The 21,008-nt window shown below is 37.3% G+C and overlaps 3 protein-coding genes across 9 annotated transcripts; 2 read left to right on the top strand and 1 right to left on the bottom strand.

Annotated features, from left to right (window-relative positions):
• The first annotated feature begins 65 nt into the window (after nt 1-65).
• On the top strand, nt 66-2,270 carry LOC121970113 (pentatricopeptide repeat-containing protein At2g03880, mitochondrial-like). The gene has a single exon (XM_042520583.1). It carries the CDS (start codon nt 102-104, stop codon nt 1,986-1,988), a length of 1,887 nt encoding a protein of 628 aa, XP_042376517.1. The 5' UTR covers nt 66-101; the 3' UTR covers nt 1,989-2,270.
• A 9,319-nt stretch (nt 2,271-11,589) lies between these two features.
• On the top strand, nt 11,590-12,674 carry LOC121970112. Of its 2 annotated transcripts, none has more exons than XM_042520581.1 (2): nt 11,590-12,097; nt 12,237-12,674. In XM_042520581.1, exons 1-2 carry the CDS (start codon nt 11,697-11,699, stop codon nt 12,553-12,555), a joined length of 720 nt encoding a protein of 239 aa, XP_042376515.1. In that variant the 5' UTR covers nt 11,590-11,696; the 3' UTR covers nt 12,556-12,674. The 2 variants fall into 2 exon arrangements, with proteins under 2 accessions (XP_042376515.1, XP_042376516.1); XM_042520582.1 differs by having other exon boundaries at nt 11,592-12,097; nt 12,258-12,674.
• Nucleotides 12,675-12,836: 162 nt separating this feature from the next.
• LOC121970111 (AT-hook motif nuclear-localized protein 10-like) lies at nt 12,837-20,785 on the bottom strand. 6 transcript variants are annotated; one of them, XM_042520578.1, is made up of 7 exons: nt 20,650-20,785; nt 19,986-20,095; nt 19,486-19,889; nt 18,131-18,183; nt 15,703-15,834; nt 13,836-13,997; nt 12,837-13,332 (listed from the first exon to the last, which is right to left on the bottom strand). In XM_042520578.1, exons 3-7 carry the CDS (start codon nt 19,853-19,855, stop codon nt 13,093-13,095), a joined length of 957 nt encoding a protein of 318 aa, XP_042376512.1. In that variant the 5' UTR covers nt 19,856-19,889; nt 19,986-20,095; nt 20,650-20,785; the 3' UTR covers nt 12,837-13,092. The 6 variants fall into 6 exon arrangements, with proteins under 6 accessions (XP_042376512.1, XP_042376514.1, XP_042376513.1 ...); XM_042520580.1 differs by having other exon boundaries at nt 19,986-20,092; XM_042520579.1 differs by lacking the exon at nt 20,650-20,785 and adding an exon at nt 20,209-20,381.
• Nucleotides 20,786-21,008: the final 223 nt, after the last annotated feature.

Genomic DNA, 21,008 nt, shown 5'->3' with positions numbered 1-21,008 from the left:
GCGAACTAGGGCCAATAGTTTCAGGTCCATCTAAAGCCCATCAATTAATTTAAGGGACGTTTTCGGCCTGTCGGTCATCCACCCACACTGGTCACCGTCGAATGAGAGCCTTCGCCAAGTGCGTGGCTCGAGCTCCCTATCACGCGGTTCCGCACTCGAGCCTGCCCTCTCCCCACCCGTTGCTCCAAACCTTCGCGGGATTATGCCGGCACGGCGCCTTCTCCGAGGCCATCGCCGCCATGGCCTCTCTCGAAGTCCTCGGCCTTGTCGCCGACTCCATCTCCTACTCCGACCTCATCAAACTCTGCGTCCGGCACGGCGCCGTCGAGCAAGGCCGGCTCTTGCATCGCCATCTTTCGTCTGGCGGACGCGCTCCGGAATTGTTCCTCTCCAACTCTCTGATGGGCATGTTCGTCCGGTTCGGCCTCGCGGACGAGGCGCGGAAGGTGTTCGACGCGATGCCTGTTAGAAATGTGGTGTCTTGGACTACTATGATCTCGGCGCTGACTAACCTCGGGCAGGCTGAAGAAGCTCTGAGGCTTCTGATCTCGATGCAAAGAGAAGGAATTGCGCCTAATAGGTATACATTCTCATCGGTTCTCAAAGCTTGTCTGACTTCGGCATCTCTCCGGTCGATGCATGGCTGTATAGTGAAGCATGGTTTGGAGTCGGACGTCTTCGTTAGAAGCTCTCTGATCGACGTCTGCTCAAAATTCTTGGACATGGACTACGGATACAGGATTTTTAACGAGATGGCCACTCGCGATTTGGTGGTTTGGAATTCCATCATCGGGGGCTTCGCGCAGGGTGGAGATGGATACATGGCCATCACCCTCTTCACCCAGATGAAGAAAGCTGGATTCTTTGCCAACCAAAGCACATTAACCAGCGCTTTGAGAGCTTGCACAGGGATGGTTCTGCTCGAGATGGGAAGGCAACTCCACGTCCATGTGCTCAAGTACAACCCTGATTTGATTCTTAACAACGCGCTGTTAGATATGTACTGTAAGTGTGGGGATCTCGAGGAAGCAGATGAGTTGTTCGATCGAATGCCGGAAAGGGATGTGATCTCATGGAGCACCATGATCTCAGGATTGGCACAGAACGGAAGAAGCACTGATGCCTTGAAGCTCTTCGAGTCCATGAAGGTGTTGGGCCCTAAACCCAACCACATCACCCTTCTTGGTGTTCTCTTTGCCTGCAGCCATGCCGGTCTTCTGGAAGATGGCCGGCACTATTTTAGCTCAATGAGGCAGCTTTTCGACATAGAGCCAGGGAGTGAGCATTACGGTTGCATGGTCGATCTACTTGGAAGAGCTGGGAAGCTGGAGGATGCTATGAAGTTCATCGCTGACATGAGTTTCGAACCCGATATTGTCATCTGGAGAACACTTCTTGGAGCTTGTAGAGTGCACAAGGATTCAAATTTAGCAGCATTCGCAGCTAAGCAGGTCTTAAGATTGGAACCCGAGGACGAAGGAGCATACATACTTCTGTCGAACATCTATGCAGATTCTCACCAATGGACTGAAGCGGAACAGGTGCGGAGATCCATGAGAGACTGTCGAGTGAAGAAAGAACCAGGTCGCAGCTGGCTCGAACTCGGCAAGCAAATCCATGTGTTCATTGCAGGAGACATGTCGCATCCGCAAGCCGATGGCATCAAGAAGGAGCTAAGCAAACTGCTAACAAGAACAACTGCAATGGGATACGTTCCTGACACAGATTTTGTGTTGCATGATGTAGGAAAAGAGCAGAAGGAAGAATCACTTCGATATCACAGCGAGAAGCTAGCTATCGCGCTCGGAGTGATGAACTCAACAGGAGCCAAGCCGATCAGGATAATGAAGAACTTGAGGATATGTGGTGACTGCCACACCTTTGCAAAGCTAGTTGCTAAGTCGGAGAGCATGACCATTATAATCAGGGACCCCGTTCGGTTTCATCACTTCAAGGATGGATCTTGTTCTTGCGGAGATTATTGGTAATAACATATTAGAACGATATTATTTAGGTACAGGTGATCGTTGATTGAGTAAATGCTGAAGAGACCATGTGGTATTGCAATGGTTCTTTGCATGCATGTGGTATTGCAATGGTTCTTTGGCAAAGATGTGGAATTGCTATAGGATCGTATTCCATCACACTACAAAACAATCAGATGTTGGATGTCTCTATATATTGACGGACTTATTAATTACCGTTGTTATTAGCGACGGACTTAAAATTTCTGTCGCTACTAATAATGATTTGGTGATAAACACTAATTTTTTGCCATCGGAATAGTGATGGATGTATGACTATCGCTATTAGCGACGGATAATTTAATTATCTGTTAAATTATCCGTCGCTAATAGCGACCGAAGTTTTAATTATTCGTCATTAATAGTGACTGATAATTTAATTATCCGTAGTTGATCTTCTCTATCTGCTTGTGTTTCTTCTCCTTCGGCTTCTCTGATGATTTCCTACTGCTCCGGTGATTTCCTCCCCCTCCTCCAGCTTCTTCTCCTTCGGCTTAAGGTACATTCTTCTCCTCCCCTTGTTCTCATCTTGCATGCTCTGGCCGAGCATTGCCAGGCCGTGGTCGGCACTGTTCTAACGCTGATTGTGGCTTGATAGTGTCGGCCACTACCAATTAGTAGTCAATCAGTGTCAGGGCTCGGCCGACATTGATCGATCGCGTCCGGCATTAGTCGGCCACATCCGGCATTAATCAGGTGAAAATATAATTATATTTGCATTGTTCAAAAATATAATTATCAAATTTAGAATATTAATATAATTATCAAATTGATATTACTTACACGATTAATCATATTGATATTACTTGCATGATTTACCGTATTGATATTATTTACATGATTAACTATGTTCAAAAATATAATTATGCTTAGTTTGACATGATTGATCATGTTGAAAATTTTATTTCCATTAGAATATAATGTATATAAATAAAACTTGGATGTATAATAGGTTAGACAATGGATTTATCAGTCAAAACTTTTTTACTAGGGTTGAAGAGTTTATGAACTTTGCTAAATCTCATCCAGAATATTTGAATGGTACCAAGTTAAAATGTCCATGTAATTAGCACAGATGTAAAAATACAGCTTTCCATAATGAGGATACAGTGAAAATTCATATATAGATTTGTTCCAAATTATTACATCTGGTATTATCATGGAGAGTCGTATGTATTTGAAGAAATTGGACATTTTGTTGTTTTATCATCCAGTCTGATTGCTCCAGAGGAATCATCAATATATGTGAATGCAATGCAATTAATAGTTTACGACGGAATGAATGCATATGATCAATCAAATATAGAAGAAACACCTATGCACGAAATTCAAAAAATATATGACATGTTGAAGGCTAGTAAGAGAGAATTATGGGAAACTATTCTTTCTGGTCATTCTCAATTATCAGCTACTGTAAGATTACTAAACATGAAGGCAGAACATCATTTCTCTGAACAATGTTATGATGAAATGTGTCAATTGATGTCAGAGTTGCTTCCCACGGATAACTGCATGACTGATAGCTTCTACAATACAAAAAAAAATTGATTAGAGATTTAGGTTTGCCAGTAGAGAAGATTCATTATTGTATCAATAATTGCATGATCTTTTAGAATGAAGATTGCGAACTAATGGAATGTAGAATGTGCAATCACCCTTGAAAGTCATGTATTACTTTTCATTAACTACTAGGCTCCAATACTTGTATGCATCTGCTGCAACAGTAAGCCACATGATGTGGTATCAAAATCGTGTACAAACATAAGATTTAATGTGTCATCCTTGTGACTCACTAGCGTGGAAACAACTTGATAACAATATTTTCCTCCTTTGCAATGGAACCACTTAATGTGAGACTTGGAATTTCCGTAGATGGATTTCAGCCAATTGAAAGTTATGGACAATAATATTCATCTTGACCAATTATATTAATATCATATAATTTACCTCCATGGATGTGTATGAAAGACAAATCCATGTTTCTCACTGTGTTTATTCCATTTCCTCAAAATCCAAAAGGACAAATAGATATTTTTTTTACAACCTTTGATTGTTGAGATGAACCATTTATGGAATGTAGGGTCTGAGACTTATGACATTAAAAGTAAATCAAACTTTACAATGCATGATTCTTTGTTATGGACAATTAGTGATTTTTCAGTATACTTAATGTTATCATGATAAAGCATGGCTGCCAAGTTAGCATGTCCACATTGCATGAGTGAGTCTGATGTATTTTCATTACCTTATAGTAGAAAGATATCCTAGTTTGATAATCATCAAAAAATTTTACTAGTTGATCACCATTAAGAAGAAATAAGAAAATTTTCATAAGGAATGAATTGTTAGGAAACTTCCTCTAGTATCAAAATCAGTGAAGAAGTTCTTGATGAAATTGACAATTATGGATTTCTTCTAATATATCAGAATGATTCTGATGATATAAATAAATATATTGTTAGAATGAATAAGTGTGGTTGGAGGAAAATAGCATATTTTAGGAGCTACCATATTGGAAGTATTTACTCATTCGGCATAATATAGATTTGATACATGTTGAGAAAAATTTCTTCGATAACATCTTTAATATTGTGATAAATGTTCATAAGAAAACTAAAGATACATCAAAATCATGCGATGAATTAAGACAATTAGTAAACAGACATGAGTTGCATTAAAATAAAACAACTGGTAAATATCCAAAAGTATGTTATACAATAGATAAAAAAGGTAAGCAAGCATTATGTACTTGGTTAAAAGCAATCAAATTTCCTGATATATCATTGTGTTGATACAAATAGGTTAAAAATGTTTGGAATGAAGAGTCATGATTGTCATGTGTTTATGCAAAGACTAATTTCAATAGCATTCCATGATCTACTTCCTAACAATGTTTAGCAAACACTTACAGAGTTAAGGCTCTTTTTCAGAGATTTGAATTCAAGCTTTATTATGTTTGCAGATATGCTTCGACTTTAGACAGACATTTCAATGATACTCTATAAGCTTGAACGAATATTCCCACCTAGTTTTTTTATTCTATAAAGCATTTATATGTTCATTTACCTTATAAGGTACAACTAGATGGTCCTGTGAAATATAAATGGATGTACCCATTTGAAAGATTTCTAAGAAAATTAAAGAATAATATTTGTAACAAAGTAATAATTGAAGGATCAATATGTAATACATATTTAGTTGAAGAAGCAACTTTCTTCTGCTCTTATTATTTTGTTGATCATGTGAAAATGAGACATCGTAAGAGTCATCGAAATTCTGATGATACTTAACCAGCAGACCTAGAGATGCTTTCTATTTTCAAGTTTCATGGTAAGACAATGGGTGAAACTATTACACATGGTTAAATGAATAAGAATATCATACTGCGAGAATATACATACTCTTGAACTGAGAAGAGATCAAACCATACATAAGGTAATAGTTTAGGTATAAATATAATATAGTATTGAAAAATATTTGATATGCTATCTATTATGTCCTGAAATTACCTTATTTGACAGCTTATATGAATAACAATTACATCCATAAAATCTATCAATAAGTACAAGGTAGAGACCAAATTAAATGATGAATTTACATATTAGTTTCAAATTTATGTAAGTTAGCGATTAAATTATTTATTTTACAATACAAATGTGTATATATATATATATACCATAGAATATCAAATGTGCAAGATGAAAGACTAAAAAATATTGCATCAAAACCTCTGTAATATAACAGTCTACTCATGTTATTATGTTAATGGCTTCAGATTTTATGTGACCCAACACGATTCACAAAGGTGTACGTATAATTATGGTGTTTGCGTAAAAGGATTCATAAACAATAATGATACTCAATTTGATTATTATGGTAGACTTGAGAAAATCATTGAGATTGAGTATCCAACTTTACCTTTAAATAGATGTGTATTATGTTGGTGCGGGAAGCATCCGACGATCAAACCCGAGTTTTGATAATGGCAATGGATTCAAAGTTAAGGGGTTTTGTGATCTGACAGCTTTGTTGAGTGTTTCAGGAAAGTCCTAACTGCAGTTAGGCAGGTGAAAACCCTAGGGGGTGGTAATCCTAGGTCCTAGGGGGTGGTAACCCTAGGTGGAGAAAAGTCCTAGCTGCGGTTAGGCAAAGGGAAAACCCTAGGGGGCGGTAACCCTAGGTCATAGGGGGTGGTAACCCTATGCGGAAAGTCTTGGCAGGTCGGTGGCTTCAGGCAAAAGTCCTAGGGGGTGGTAACCCTAGGTGGAAAGTCCCGGTGTCGCGAACCAGACTGGACTAGCCGGGAAGCGGATGTCCAGCAGAAAGTCAAGGCGTCGAGTCTTGAGCAAAGTCCATCGATCCGGAGGATCGCCTGCATGCAAGTAAATCTCCGAGTGGAGTAGGTGAGGACGTGTTCCCGTAGAGGGAACTAGGCGTCCAGTCGACCTAGGGTTTCCGGGAAACTCGAAGTCCCCGGACAGTTCGAATGTTGTCAAAACTTTCATTATTATCATTCATTATGTTTCGTGCTAACTTTGCTTTGCAGGGTATGTGTTTGGGACTAACACATTTTGCAGGAACAAAGGAGCAAGTTACAACTCGGATGAATAAGTTCGAGGCGCCCATGGAGCTTGGGCGCCTCGAGTGCTAACCAGGAAAAGCAGTAGAGAAGGTTGGAGGCGCCTTAGATGAAGTTCAAGGCGCCTTGGGTCGAAGGTTGAAGGCGCCTTGGGTAGGCTGAAGGCGCCTTGAACTGGATGAAGTTCGACCAAGTCTGTGCTGATCTCCGCGGGTGACTCGGCCTGTTTAAGGCGCCTTGAAGGGCTTCAAGGCGCCTTGAACACCCTTTATAAGGGGTCTCGAGCAGCAGCACCAGTATAATGAACTCCAAGCAATCCTTACGCTACAAGCTGCTCTAGAAACACCCAGAAGTGCTGTTACAAGTCCCCGACAACCCGGAGCTTCAGATTCTGCTACTTTATTGTTGTCGGTATAATTTTTTTTAGTTCTTTCAATTGTAATATCTTATTGTACATTTTACGAGCTTATAGTTGTTGCCCACGGAAAGCGATCAAGGATCGCGGGTCTTCGAGTAGGAGTCGCCTTAGGCTCCGAACGAAGTAAAACTTCTTGTGTCCCTCTGTGATTGCATTCGTTATTTCCGCTGCGTATATTTACTTTGATAGTTTTACGATTCCGATACGATCAAAATAGCCACGAGCGCTATTCACCCCCCCTCTAGCGCGTCTCGATCCAACATATTATTCAAATGCTTATGGTATAATCCAACTCCAAGAACATATACTAAAATGCATCGTTTCTATAATTTAGTTGAGGTTAACGCAAACAAAAAATTCAAGAAGTTTGAGCCTTTCATCTTTACGGTATAAGCTGGTCAGGTATTCTATCTTGAGTACCCCACAAAGAGAAGAAAACCTAGTGAATGATTAGCAGTGTGTCAGATAAAGCCTTAGTCAATCATAGAAATGTCGAACACCATAACTAGCCAAAACCATGATGCATTTCAAAATGAAGAAGTCGAGATATACTCAGTTGATTCAGAAATATAATTTACATCACAATTACTTATAGATATTAATGTTACTTACAAGGAAATAGATGATAGTGAGATGTTTAGCAATGAGAAAGTTGATATACCAATAGAGTCTAGCCATGATAACTTACAAGATGTTAATTTAGTTGATGTAGAATGACATCAGATGATTAAAAATTATTAACAATGTCATGGTATATTTTATGAATTTTCTTTTTATTTTTTTATCTCCCTAGTTGATAATATTATATCAACTGTGTATATCTTATACTGTGATTTTGCATATATAGTCATGCAGCCAGCAAAGAGACCGCATGGTGACTAGATTATTTTACGAGTTGTTGGTAACTGGTAAGTAATTATGTATTTAGTAATTATTTCAATACTTTAGCTTGTTTTTAATAATCAAACATATTTAATACAATATTTTTCCATGCAGTTTTATCCTAGATGGTCATTAGGTAGCATTATATATATTAAAAAAAAGTTTAAAGAATGATTATCTCCTGCTGGTACTACATGGCGGTTCAAAGACCAGGATATGAAGAATTTTTATTACGGAGAATTTTTAGTAAGTATTTAGAATAGAAACATATTTCTAGTTAACATGATATTAATTGTCAAAATATATTGCTGCAGAAGAGATATGTTTGGGAGGAGGACTAGGAGGAAATGTTCAAAAAAATTTGGAATGCCTACTGCTCTAAACCGTACAGGGACATATTGTACAAATGAAGGTAAAGGAGCACCAGGCCATCTGAGATCCCTGATGTAATTTAGCAGTCTTAGAGAGTCATTTAGGTTGCCCAACATTGGCAGGACAATTTAGCAATTGTACGCAACAATCGCAATTCAGAACCTGCTGGGCTGAGTACCGGATTCACAAAGCATACTACTGGATCCCGTTAGATAGGAGAGCATGTCTCTAAGTTATATAAATATTTCTTACATATGTTTTGTTATTAGTTTTAATGTATTTGCATTTTCTATACATAGTCTGCTGAATTACAAATACCTCCCACTTATTGAGAGATATTTAATAAAACTCATAAAAATAAAGATTGGTCATTTGTCGATCGGGGTTCCTTAGCAATTAACGTAAGAATATTAAATTTTGTGAATATATTTGTACACTTTATGTGGAGGTTACTAAAATTATTATTTTGACACAGAAAGTAATATTCACTAGAGTTGTTGAGGTGTCTCAGCCTTGGGCAAAGGGAGAGGGGTCACAACCTCTTTCCATCGATACAGTTAATGATATTTATTATGATATCATCGGTGGAAAGAAGAAGGCATCCCTCTACGGGTCTGGCTCTCAGGCCAAAGTTATGTATGAGTGGATGAGGACTCAAAGATCAGGAGTCGTCCTACTTCCTTCTCCTCATATAGTGAAGTACAAGAATTGCTGAAGGAAAATGAGGATTTGCGAACTCGACTATCATCATTAGAGCAGTCAATGGCTGGGAGGGACGCAGAGATACAGGACATGTAGTTGTGATAGGCTCGGACTGAGGTGATAGTTCATGATATGCAAGCATTTGCAATGACGTTCTCTCCAGATTCATAGATGGTTGGCTCATATCATTTGAAGTCTCATAACACCCAAGATCTCGGTCATTCCCCTGTAAAGTAGATTATTTTGATGTGTGTATCATTTATCTTAACTTTTAATTTTAGTTAAAAATAATTTTTTTTTAATAATTATATGCATATCTAATTGTATTATATATTTCCAAAATCATTTTCAGATTTGGCATATTTTTATTCCAGGGACGCATGTATGTATTTTTATTTTCTTTCCGCTAGCTAAACTACTTATTAGTTTAAGAAACAACTAATCTTAATGAAATTTCATGTAGGACGTACAGATGATTTTGTTCCTTATTTTGATCATGATGTAATGTGTTGGATTACTTTGTATTGGACAAACTTTATCTTGTATTAGATTCGGATATGTGTTTTGATTTAGTATTATATATCTACTTCATTTTAGTTCAGCTACATTTTTGTGTTGTTTGTGATATGTTGTGTGTTTATTATGTTGTAATTGTTGATATGTAGTGAGTTTTGTTGTTAAGTATTATGAGGTTATTGTGAAAATCATCACTTGTGATGGTTGGAGTGATTTAGATTTATATAAACAGGGAAAATAGAAAAATAAAAAATAGAATTAGTAAAATGTAGAATAGATTAGCAACGGACGTTTAACTTTCTGTCGCTAATAGCGACAGACTTTTTTTAAAAAGAACGTCGCTATTAGAGACGGATTTTTCAAATATCCATCGCTATTAGCGACGGAAGGTCAAATGCCCATTGCTACTATCACGATTGCGATACCTTTTACGATACGTTTGATACATAAAACAAGATATTAGTAACAGAAAATTTGAATATTCGTTAGTATTAGCGATGAAAATTTTAAATATTCATCTCTAATAGCGGCGGATATTTAAATTTTCGGTCGCAAATACTTTAACAGAGTTTTTCCCTCCATTTGGCTAGTAGCGATGGAATTTAAGACATTTGTCGCTATATAGAGTGACAGAAATATAAATATTTGTCGCTATAGTATCAACGACTAAAATCTACACGATCGGATGCTTTCTGTCGCTATTCTGTTGCAATATGTATTTAGTGACGGAATAGCAACGGATAATTTCCATCTATATTTTATGTATTTTTGTAGTGTCAGTTGGATTGAAGAGTTGTTAGCTGTTCCATCAATATCGCATTGTTTACATCATTTATAATATTTTTTGGATAAAAATCAAAAGGGTGTCTATAATCGTCAAATGGATGTTCCTTTTTTAATTAAAGTTAAATGGACGCTCGAAATACCCTGATTTTAAGATTTAGGTTGTAATATCTACCATGTGTAGTAGTTGGTTGTTAGATTCTATAGTAATGTTATTATTTTATGTTAATTTTACTTATTGGAAAGTGACAATTTAGTTAAAATAATATTTTAATGAGCAAAACAAATTAAGAGAATTTCAAGACACCCATTACATTCAATGAACATTATTTAATCATGATCAACTGTGTAGAAACTAGCAATAGTTGCTACAATATATAGCAACTAGTTACTAACTTCTACAACAATATCATCTATGTTGATTTTGTTTATTAGAGAATGATAACTTAATTAAAATAATGTTTCAATGAATAAACAAACTAAGAGAACTTTATGATATTTACTATATTTCAAATGAATATTATCTATAGGCTAATACAATGTGTAGTAGTTGGTTGTTAACTTCTACAACAGTATTATTATCTTACATTAATTTTATTTATTAGATTATACTTAACTTAAATATTTTTCACAGTGCATCCCTATGTTATGTGAAAGAATATAAATTATGAGGATAACTTATAACCGACGGTCAAGATTTCATCATAGACAAATAATCTGATTAAAATAATATTTTAATTAAACAAATAAACTAACGGAATTTTATGAAATCTCCTCTATTTCAAATGATGTATAGAAACTAGCAAACAGACGTGTTACAACAACGCTCTGTTAAGAATATTTTCAGGATATGGAGCGCTTATTTAAATTAATTAATAATAATAAAAAAAAAAATAAAAAAATAAAAAAAAAAAAAAAAAAAGAAGAAGATAGATGTTCGTATGATTGCTCTTCAACCGGGGTGCTCTTTTAATTTCATCCGATTATTTTTCTTAGAAATCCATGAAATCAACTGATCGGAGAATTTTGCATTTTAATCCCGAGACAATACAAATTATTTCCTTTGCGTTTATTATATAAACTTTAATAATATCTTATTGATCTAATTAGTTGTTTAAAATTTAATGGTTAAATATATATTCTCATTTTTATATCTTTGGTTTTTCTTTTAACTTAATTTGTATTGAATTTTTTTTCCAATTACTTATTAAATAAAAAAAATGTGATTAAATTATGAAGGGCATTAAGGTCAAGAGAATTTTATTTGTAAATTGTACACGGGTAAGATGAAATTGTTGTCTTCTTTCGTTACCTACTTAAATGGAAACCCTTTCTCTTTTCCTCTCCCTCCTTCGCAAAACCTCGCGTACTTCCGGAAGCAGCAAGGCGGATAGCCGGAGAAACGAGGGTTTCGACGGCCATGGCGTCTAAACCGTTCAAGTTAGAGGAGACGGTCGCGAAGAAGCTGGCGCTGTGGCACACCCGCACGTTCCGCCCCATCATGACCCACAACGAATTAGAGCCCCTCATGGCCGCCTTCGGCTTCGTCGCCCTCCCCCTCGCCCCGACGCCGCAGCTTCCGGAAGGACAGCAACAGCAGTCAGCTGCGGTCGTCTGGCAGGAGTACGCGTCGCAGTCGGAGGCGGCGGTGCGCGGCGGCGGAGAGGGGAAGGGGAGGCGGCGCGCCTCAGGGGCTCCGCCTCGGCCGAGATTGCCTTACCCCCGCATCGATGGCCTCCATCTGATGGCCTACAAGGCCTTCCTTTTGGCCCTCGAGTTCTACCTCGGCCCCAACCGCGTCCCCAATCTCTTTCACGTCAGGTGAGGACCAGAGACATAGATCGATCCCGATCTCCTCTGCAAGCAAAATTACAACTTTTGTTTTAATGAAATGAGTCAAATCCATGATTTTGATCGAGTTGCGCAAGAACTCATCTTTCTGAATCTTTAACTGGTCAAGCGATCGGTTGTTCTTTTCCAGGACGATGTCGCTGTCGAGAAGGCTGGACCGCGTGTTCGGGAAATGCTACCGGCCAATGAAGGACTGCGAAATGGAGGACGAAGGCATCCTGGTGTTCCGCGACGGCACTCTCGATCACATTACAAGAATCACTATCAGCCAATACAATGACGACGAAATCGACGATAACAACAACGGCGGCGGCGGCGGCGGCCGCGTTAACTCCATGAAAGAAACCAACCTCGACGATAGCATCAAGAACACCAACTTGGTACCTCTCAAGGATCTTTTCCCAAGTGACAATATTGCGAGCTCTTAAGCATTCTTTTATCATAGATCATAAGCATCTCGATGCATTGTAGGTAGACTCGGAGTAGTTTTATTTTTATTTTTTATTTTTTTTTCTTGACAGTTTTGAGGGATCAATATTTTATATCATCTGAGTTTTTAATCCAAATATTTCTGGATGAATTGCTGAATTAAGAGGCTTCACAGATTGTATTTTGATTGATATAGTTTGAATAAAATCACTGATAAAATTTTCTCACTGTTCATAGCATAATGAATGTCAGAAATTAAGCTAGAAATCTCACCGAAGACTAAACTAGCAAAACACACGACTAGATTGTGTCAAACGTTAATACATATGCAAGATACCGACAACATTTATACAAAAGTTCAGCGACTTACAGGATTAGTACTAAAACATGACCTAATGAAATCTAATAGGCTACAACTGAAAACAAACAACTAGGATCAACTAACACAACAACAAGAACGGAGGACCAACCAGATGGAACAGCAGCTATTTGTTTCGATAACCGCTAAAAGCTAGGGCTAAAGAAGGATCAGCAGCTCATTTCCATGGGATACTAGGCAATCCCTGTTGGCTGCCATTGTTGCATGTCCCAGTACTGTGATTGAGTGGGCTCCCAGGTCCACCTGAAGATTCACTCAAGGTGCCGCGCGAAGGTGGGCTGTGAGCCATCAACCCCCCTACCAGTGCAAGTTTTTCCGGAGCAGACATTGGTTCTCCGAGGGGTATACTCTGCTTCTGCTCTTTCTTCCCATCGGCAATGAAGCTCCCTACAACAACCTGCAGAGAAACATAAACATTTAGAATGGCAAGTTTAATGCAAACTGTCTTTGTTTAAAAAGATATATCGACTCCTATCAGTTTCAGGTTTTGTGTCTTAACGCGACACTCAGAGAGTATCCAACATAAGAGAGCTCCCATAAGGATGAAAACATCCATCTCTTGCGGCATCAACCATATTGTCGGTGACAGTAAACTATGAAATATTGCTGGAGATTGTCATTATCCAGACTTCAGCAGGTTAAAGTTCACAAACTGGTACAACGCTTCTAATTCAGTAGGTTAATCAAACAAGCTTTAAGAGAGTATTATTGTATTGATTGTAGAGAAGCTGTCTCCAGTTTCGGGTTATTTGTCTCAGGGAACTACCTGCATTTGGCTATAAATTGGCTTCGATAACTATGAGATTTGTGTTAAATCAGGTTTTCAGAAAACAAAACACAAAAGACCTGCTTGACATGATACTAGTCTAGCAGAGGACCGAATGACAGAATGTAGATGACCTGAACCGGAGAGGCTGCAGTCAGCATTCCAGCCACTCCACCACCCAACACACGGCCATCAGGACCAGAAAGTGAAACGCTCAATCCACCTGTACGACTTCGCTGGCCTCCGTTCTCTGTTAGCAGAAATGAGCCTGACAGTGACAATATCTCAAATCGCCCCTGCATGTAAGATATAGAAGTAAAAATATATTAGAGAGCAAACTCATGTATCAGACTGAGGAAAAGATCTCCACTTTTCGAAGATAATAGCATGGTCCTGCTAAGCAAAAATTACTATGGATACTCAAATATACTTGTGTGACCATTATAAAAGTGCCTTAAGCAATATATGATGCCGCCGAGGTAGAGTTGAGTTGGCTAGAGCGAGAAAGAGTTGCTACCATAGGGCAAGGGTTCGAATCTCAACAAAGCCGAGAAAAAAAACCCTCCCCGTACTGGTCAACTACAGCTTCCGGATTTACCTCCTCACATATGGTCATGAGACCAACCGTATAGGGCTGCTACGGTACCACCCTTGCTACCATTAAGCCATATACGACTCAATAGTAAGATGAAGAGATTTTATATTATTTTTATCATAGTTGTTAAAAGCGAGCGCTTCGCTCACTTAAGCGCGAAGCACATTGAGGCACAAGCCTTCCGCTTCAGAGACCTTGAAAGCGCATGAGGTCTCTGCTGCGCTTCGTGGAAAAGCACAAGCGTTCATTTTTGCGCAAAGCGCAAAAACTTTTCTTTTTTTTACGTTTCCCGCAACGCTTTCGATGTCCCTGAGGCATCGTGGAGCACCTCCAGCGGCGTCGGGGGCATCCCGTGACACTTCCAGAGGAGTCCTGCGATGCCTTCAACACCGCTTAATGTGTCCCACAACTCTTCTGGTGTCTCACAACGCTTCTGGCATCCTGGAAGCATCATGATGCCCATTGTTACTGTAGCACTGTGAAAAACTTTGGAGTTGATTTAATTAATTCAATCAACTCCCAACTTAAATGAGATAGTTCGAATAGGCTTTCATTATTCATAAATCCTAAATAAACTATCCCAATAAAATATATAAAAAATATATTTAAAATTAAAAAAATCTAATAAATTTTATTAATTCATATCAATCAGATTTATATTCTAAAAAATTCTATCACATTTTCAAAAACTTTTGATTTATTTTAAATTTTTTGAATAATCTACACCATCAAAGAATCTTTTGTTTATGATTATTTGGGTTTTCAAAAACTTTTAATAGTTATAATAGCCCTTTTGTTTATTATGCTTTTTTCATAAAGCGTGAACTTCATTTTGCACTTTAAGCCCCAAGACCCTTGAGCGCTTTTTTGAGCCTCATGCTTTTGACAACTATGATTTTTCTTAATGATTTGGAAGATATGCTATGGAGGATGAAGAATGGGGATAGTTGAAAACAATTTTCACTTTCACTTCCAATAGGACAAAAATAAAAAAGACAATCCGGTACACTAAGCTCCCACCAATGCGAGGTCATAAGGAAGGGTTGGACTGCATTAGATCTATTGTAAGCAGTCTTACCCTGCATTGCAAAAGGCTATTTCCAAACTCGAACCCATGACCACAAGGTCACACAGCAATAACTTTATCGCTGCACCGTAGCTCCTTCCAAAGTGATAAAAGATACATCAAAGGTCTCATCTTTATGACTTATATAACCAATGCATATTATCAAGATCAAGGATTAGTTTATTCATGCATAAAAACAATTTATTAAAAACAGTAGAGAAGTTAATTGATAAGATGACTAGAACAGTGATCATGCTTAATACTATCAAATCATGAAGAAAATGTGAAAAAAAAAAAAAAAAACCATATAAAGAAATCATGTGACATTTAAATCACCCACCTCATAAGTTACAGTTCCACCTGAAGTTGCTGCCTGACGTAATGTTACATTAGAGATTGCACCATTTGCTGAAAGAATACAAACAGCACGAGGACCATGCTGAGAAAAAGACATTATTTTTGACGATACATCCTGAAAGCAAATATCATATTGTTAGTAGACCAGACCAATGCCTAGAGAAATTGTTTTGTGATGCAAACTTTGGCAAGATAGTCTATATCAACACATTAGACACAAATTGTTCTATATAACATATCCACTAGATAAATAGAAATCATACATAAGAAACTTTCATACATAGAGTATTGGATTATGCCAGTATTAAACATAAAGGAAACTCTTCATTTCCTTGCTTGGCTTAGCATGCACACAAGCGTGGCCAAGTTGAACCATGCTCGGCCCAGGCCTGCCTAGTTGATAAAAAAAATTAAAATAAAAGGCAAAAAAATATATGTGTGTGTATTAATATAGATACAAATATACATATGTAGATCAGGAATGATAGCTCTATCCACATGGATGAACAAGTCTCGAAAAGATGTCGCTAGTGTAACCCCATTTTCTATTGAATACGTAGTTATAGTCATAGTGAAAGACTGGTGGGGATTTCAGAGTTTTGGACAGTTAGTTAAGTGCTTGGACATATTAAGCCTAACAGCCATTTGAAAAATATATCCCCAAACTTTGGATCTACAAATGATATCCTATCAGGCTATCCAAGAAGTGGTACAATCATGTTCCAAACTTATGGTGAAGCCAAAGACTTTAAAGCAACCTTAATCATAAGATTCCATTCACCATGATCCTTTGTCGTCCTCACATCATAGGTGATATACCTGTGTCCACATTGATGACGCTAACTCAACCCCAAGACTCCTGACGAATAGTCTTGTTGACTAATGGAATATGAAAGAATGAGGAAGATATCAGAAATTCAGGAGTAAAATTAGAAATGTAAAATACAAGAGTTAAAACAATTAGAGAATGAGAAGTAATGGTATTGTGGGATTGAGACACATGAGAGATGTGAATAACATACTTCCAAAATAATTTGGTAGAGAGGGTATTGATAGAAGAATGTTTAGTATTTTTATATATTTTTTAAAATTTTGAATTTTATAAATTGATTTATCAAAAAGTGAAATACTGATATAAAAAAGAGGGACAATTTTGGGAATTTGAGGTGAAAAAGTGTACCAAGCCTAATGTTAGGCAATGCTCAACACATGAGAAAAAAACTAACTCAACTAAAGCCCAACCCATTTTGAATGCAGACCAAGTTGAGCTCGTGGCCCGGGCTTACCCAAGTCTATCTATGCAACCTCAACTTGCTATCAGGCCATGTCAAGCATGTTTGAGAGTGGAGGATTAGAACCTTAGCCCAACAAAATTTGAGTTCAATTGGGCTAGAAGCAAACATACTAACACAATTGCATTTGCCACCTCTTAAAAAAAAGACAGTGTGTCAATGCAGGATCTCAGAGAAGGTTTATTGTATGTAACCTTACCTGCATTGCAAGAGGCTATTTCTGCAACTGGAACCCGTGACCATCAAAACACATGGAGGCAAATTTATCGTTATGTAAAGGCACCCCTTCTTTTAAAAAACATTAGCCAATTTTAATTATATTTTGACAATTATAAATTTTACTTGTCCACTAAAAATTTGATGACCAATTAAAAGAACAAACCATATCATATTTTGCATTAGTTGATGCTAATCAACATAGCAAATTCAAAATGTCATGCTTAAACTATAAAATAATTAGGAACCATATTAAATCCTAAACATAACTTGTCTGCATTCTTGACAACAATTAAGAATACATAGCAACAAAACATTGAATGGCATCAAAAAACATGCATATCTCTGATGCACACAAAATATAGTCAAGGAAATTTTGGGCATACCACATTCATATGGATACTCAATATGCTATTAAAGTCTTCATGGAATAAGTTCGTCCACTATTCTAATGGGGAACAGAATAAGTTAAAAAGAATTAATAGACAATCTTCAGAGTTGAAGACAAATTCTGGTTTCGCCAATAGGTTAAACTGGACCATTGAAGTTCCTAGCTGGAGACAAGCAGATAGAACTGTTAACTAATAGCAGTTTTGCAGTTAAATTCATCTATTAGCATCTACTGTTGAGATAAACAAGGAAGTGAGCTAGAGGCGTAGCTAGCAATTATTGTTATGTATGTTGCATGCAAACAAAAAAGGCATTTAAAAAAGTGGCATTCAGAAGCGAGTTATCATAGATGAAGACACTCAACGGTTGTTAATGATGAAATGATTGTCATTAATAAAGAAAATACCAAAGAATTTAAAGGAAATGTAGACCCAATTCAACATAATAACAGACAGCCAACAATACAAATGTTGAAAGAAATTAGTCATCCTGAAAATTATGTAATTGAGATACCTCTCCTGCCTTCACAGTAATAACATGAGGTGTAAACCCAATGCCAGCTGATCCTGCAAGTGAAATAAAATTCCCTATGTTATTATAATTTACAAAAAAAAAAAAAGGTATATGAGGAAATATTGAAAAGATCTTAACCAAAAATACTTATTTAGCTAATAAAAATTTAAATCTTTCAGGAATTTAAGGTGAACCCATTTTAATGTTATGCATACAAAGAAAAAAATGATTTTCAACAAAACTAAGTAAATTGAAGTCTTACTAAGAACAACACTCAGCAAGTTGCAGTTTAAAATGTTTGCTAGTTAAAACAACAAAACATTCAGCGGTGATAAAACTTCTATAGCTGATGTACAATCTCACTTAAAATTGCATACTACTACAAACTATTAGATTTTGTAAGCAACTACTGCATTATATCATCAAATCAAACAATTAAAAAATAAAATAAAATATGTGACTAATTTAATTTAGATGTGTCAATAAGACTCTCAGATCCACCAGAAATTTGAGTCACCACCAAATTCAATCAGCATTGTTTACTCATTTGAATGAGACCACTCGTTCCAAGTTTCCAACCATATTTAGAAAATATTCTGCAATCAGTTAGGTACCAAACAACTATACCAATATCCAGGTTTTGTGCTGCTTTAGAATACCCCTTTTATTTTCCAAATTATTGTATATATTGTGCTTCCCAAAAGAGGAAGTAGGAGAAAAAGAAAGTATTAAGTGGGGAAAAGAATAATTATCTTCCTTCCACTCACTTTGACCCATCTTGTTTACTTGGATGAAACTGGAAAGAAAAGATTAATGCTCCTTGTGCTGTATTTGTTAGAAACTCAAGCTTCCTTTGCCTCCATTTTCATCTGATATGTGTGACATAAAATGGAGGGAAAAAAAAAGTACCTTCCTCCTCTCTTCTTTCCAAGAGAAATTGGAAATTTTATTGCTTTCCTGCTTCCCCTCCTATTTGGCTATTTCAGTCTATATAAACTCACAGGTTGAATATTGCGAAAACATGCTTGGGATAAATTTTCCAAAAATATAGGAGCAATTAACATACAAAACAATAATTTTTTCTTGTTTTTTGGAAAGAAATGGATCAGCCATTGTGAATATATATATAATCTAAAGGGTGATGGCAATTGGCGAACACATTTTTATATAATTTTTCTTCCAATTTGAGATTATATTTCTCATTAGAAATATTTGTTTTTTTCATGAGGCAGATGCAGCATTAGAATGACTACTCAAATCAGTTCCTATGGTGCATCATTGGAACCCTAGTGGATCAAGCATTAATCAGACCTATGGATAAAAGATATGAAATATAAATATACAACGGGGATTACCTAGAGCAGCCAACTGCTGCTTCTTTTTAGAGTTGTAAGGTCGGCGCTTCACTGTTGCTCCAGTGGGTGAAGGAGTTAAAGCAAGAGCCATGGTGCCATCAGGTGCGTACTTTCTGGGTCGCCCTCGTTTCCGCTTCAGCGGCTCCCCGGTGTTGATATTCAAGCCTTGTGATGGCAACCCCGACGAGGGAACATCAAGACTCCCACTGCTCCCCCCGCCTCCGCCTTCGTAAGTGGAAGTAACAGGTACAGGAGCTGGAGCAGGAGTAGGAACAGGTGCAGGCGCAGGAGGCGAGGTGTTGGCAGTAGTAGTAATTGGCTTGTACAACGCCGTGCCATCCTGCGAATAAACCAATCGCATACTCTGCATCGGCGACTGGGTTTGCACCGGGCTTTTCTGTACACTGGAATTGAACGGCATAATTCCAGGCTCTGATCTCACTTCCATGGGAAAGACGACGAAGCTCGAACAATATTAGAAGGTCAAACCAAAGTCCTACCAGCCAAAGACTCCCGAGGAAGTACAGAACCGAGTGCACGCCCCAGACTCGTGCGCGTAGCCAAAGATCTAATTTTGAAGACGTTTCCACTGGCTCCAGAAAGTACACTACTGAGAGAACATCCAGCAACCAAGGAGAGAGATCAGTCGAAAGTTTGAATTTTTACCACAAGAAACTACTCAAACAAGCTCAAAGTCACAGATGCAAGAAGTAACTCAAGTACCCTCAAAAACCCTAAGCACCGAAGTCCAATCTTCACATCAGTAACAAACAAGAACCATAAAAGCGGCGTAACTAGCAACAACCGGAAGATCAAACCACAAGAAACAGTGCAAAATACAGTGGAAACTGGACCGAAAAAGTTAAAATAATTCTATACGCTTAGACCTGATGCGAGAAACAGTAAGAAAAAGGGAAAAGAAAAGAAAAAGAAAAACAAACCTGAAGTATGTCTAAACCGCAGAAATTCCTCAACCACACAAAAGAAAAAAGAAATTAATCGCCAAAGTTCCATTTTTTCACGGAGTTTTCCCGTAAAAGTCAGAAATTTATGAATTTTGAGGGGGAAATGCCGAGAAATACGGAAAAAATAGCGGAAGTGTGACGAAAAAAATACTTCTCCGCGAAGAAAAAAAAGGAAATAAACAGAAGTAAATAGAAAAACCTAATTCGTGTACGCGCTCCAAATCCTCGCCGAGACTACTCACTCACATCAGACTAGATGAGGCAAATAAAAGAGGGCAAAATCCTGCCCTAATATTTCTCCTACTCCATTATCAAAAATTACTTTTTTAATCATTTTCAAAAAGTAATTTTTTTTTTATATCTTTAATTTTGAAACCCCTCTTAGCAGATAATAGAAAGTGAAAAAATGAATATGGATTTTTTTATTTTTTATTTTTTATTTTTGTTTGTATATATATATTTTTTTGGATAGATAAATACTCTTGCTCCAGGAAAAAAAACATTTTAAAGAAAAAAACAAACTTAATTTAAGTTAATTAATTAGTATTCAATGACCGA

The sequence above is a fragment of the Zingiber officinale genome, chromosome 4A (genome assembly GCF_018446385.1).
Source record: "Zingiber officinale cultivar Zhangliang chromosome 4A, Zo_v1.1, whole genome shotgun sequence".
Taxonomy (NCBI): Eukaryota; Viridiplantae; Streptophyta; class Magnoliopsida; order Zingiberales; family Zingiberaceae; genus Zingiber; species Zingiber officinale.
The sequence above is the reverse complement of the archived record's forward strand: the minus strand, read 5'-3'. Positions and strand labels throughout refer to the sequence as shown.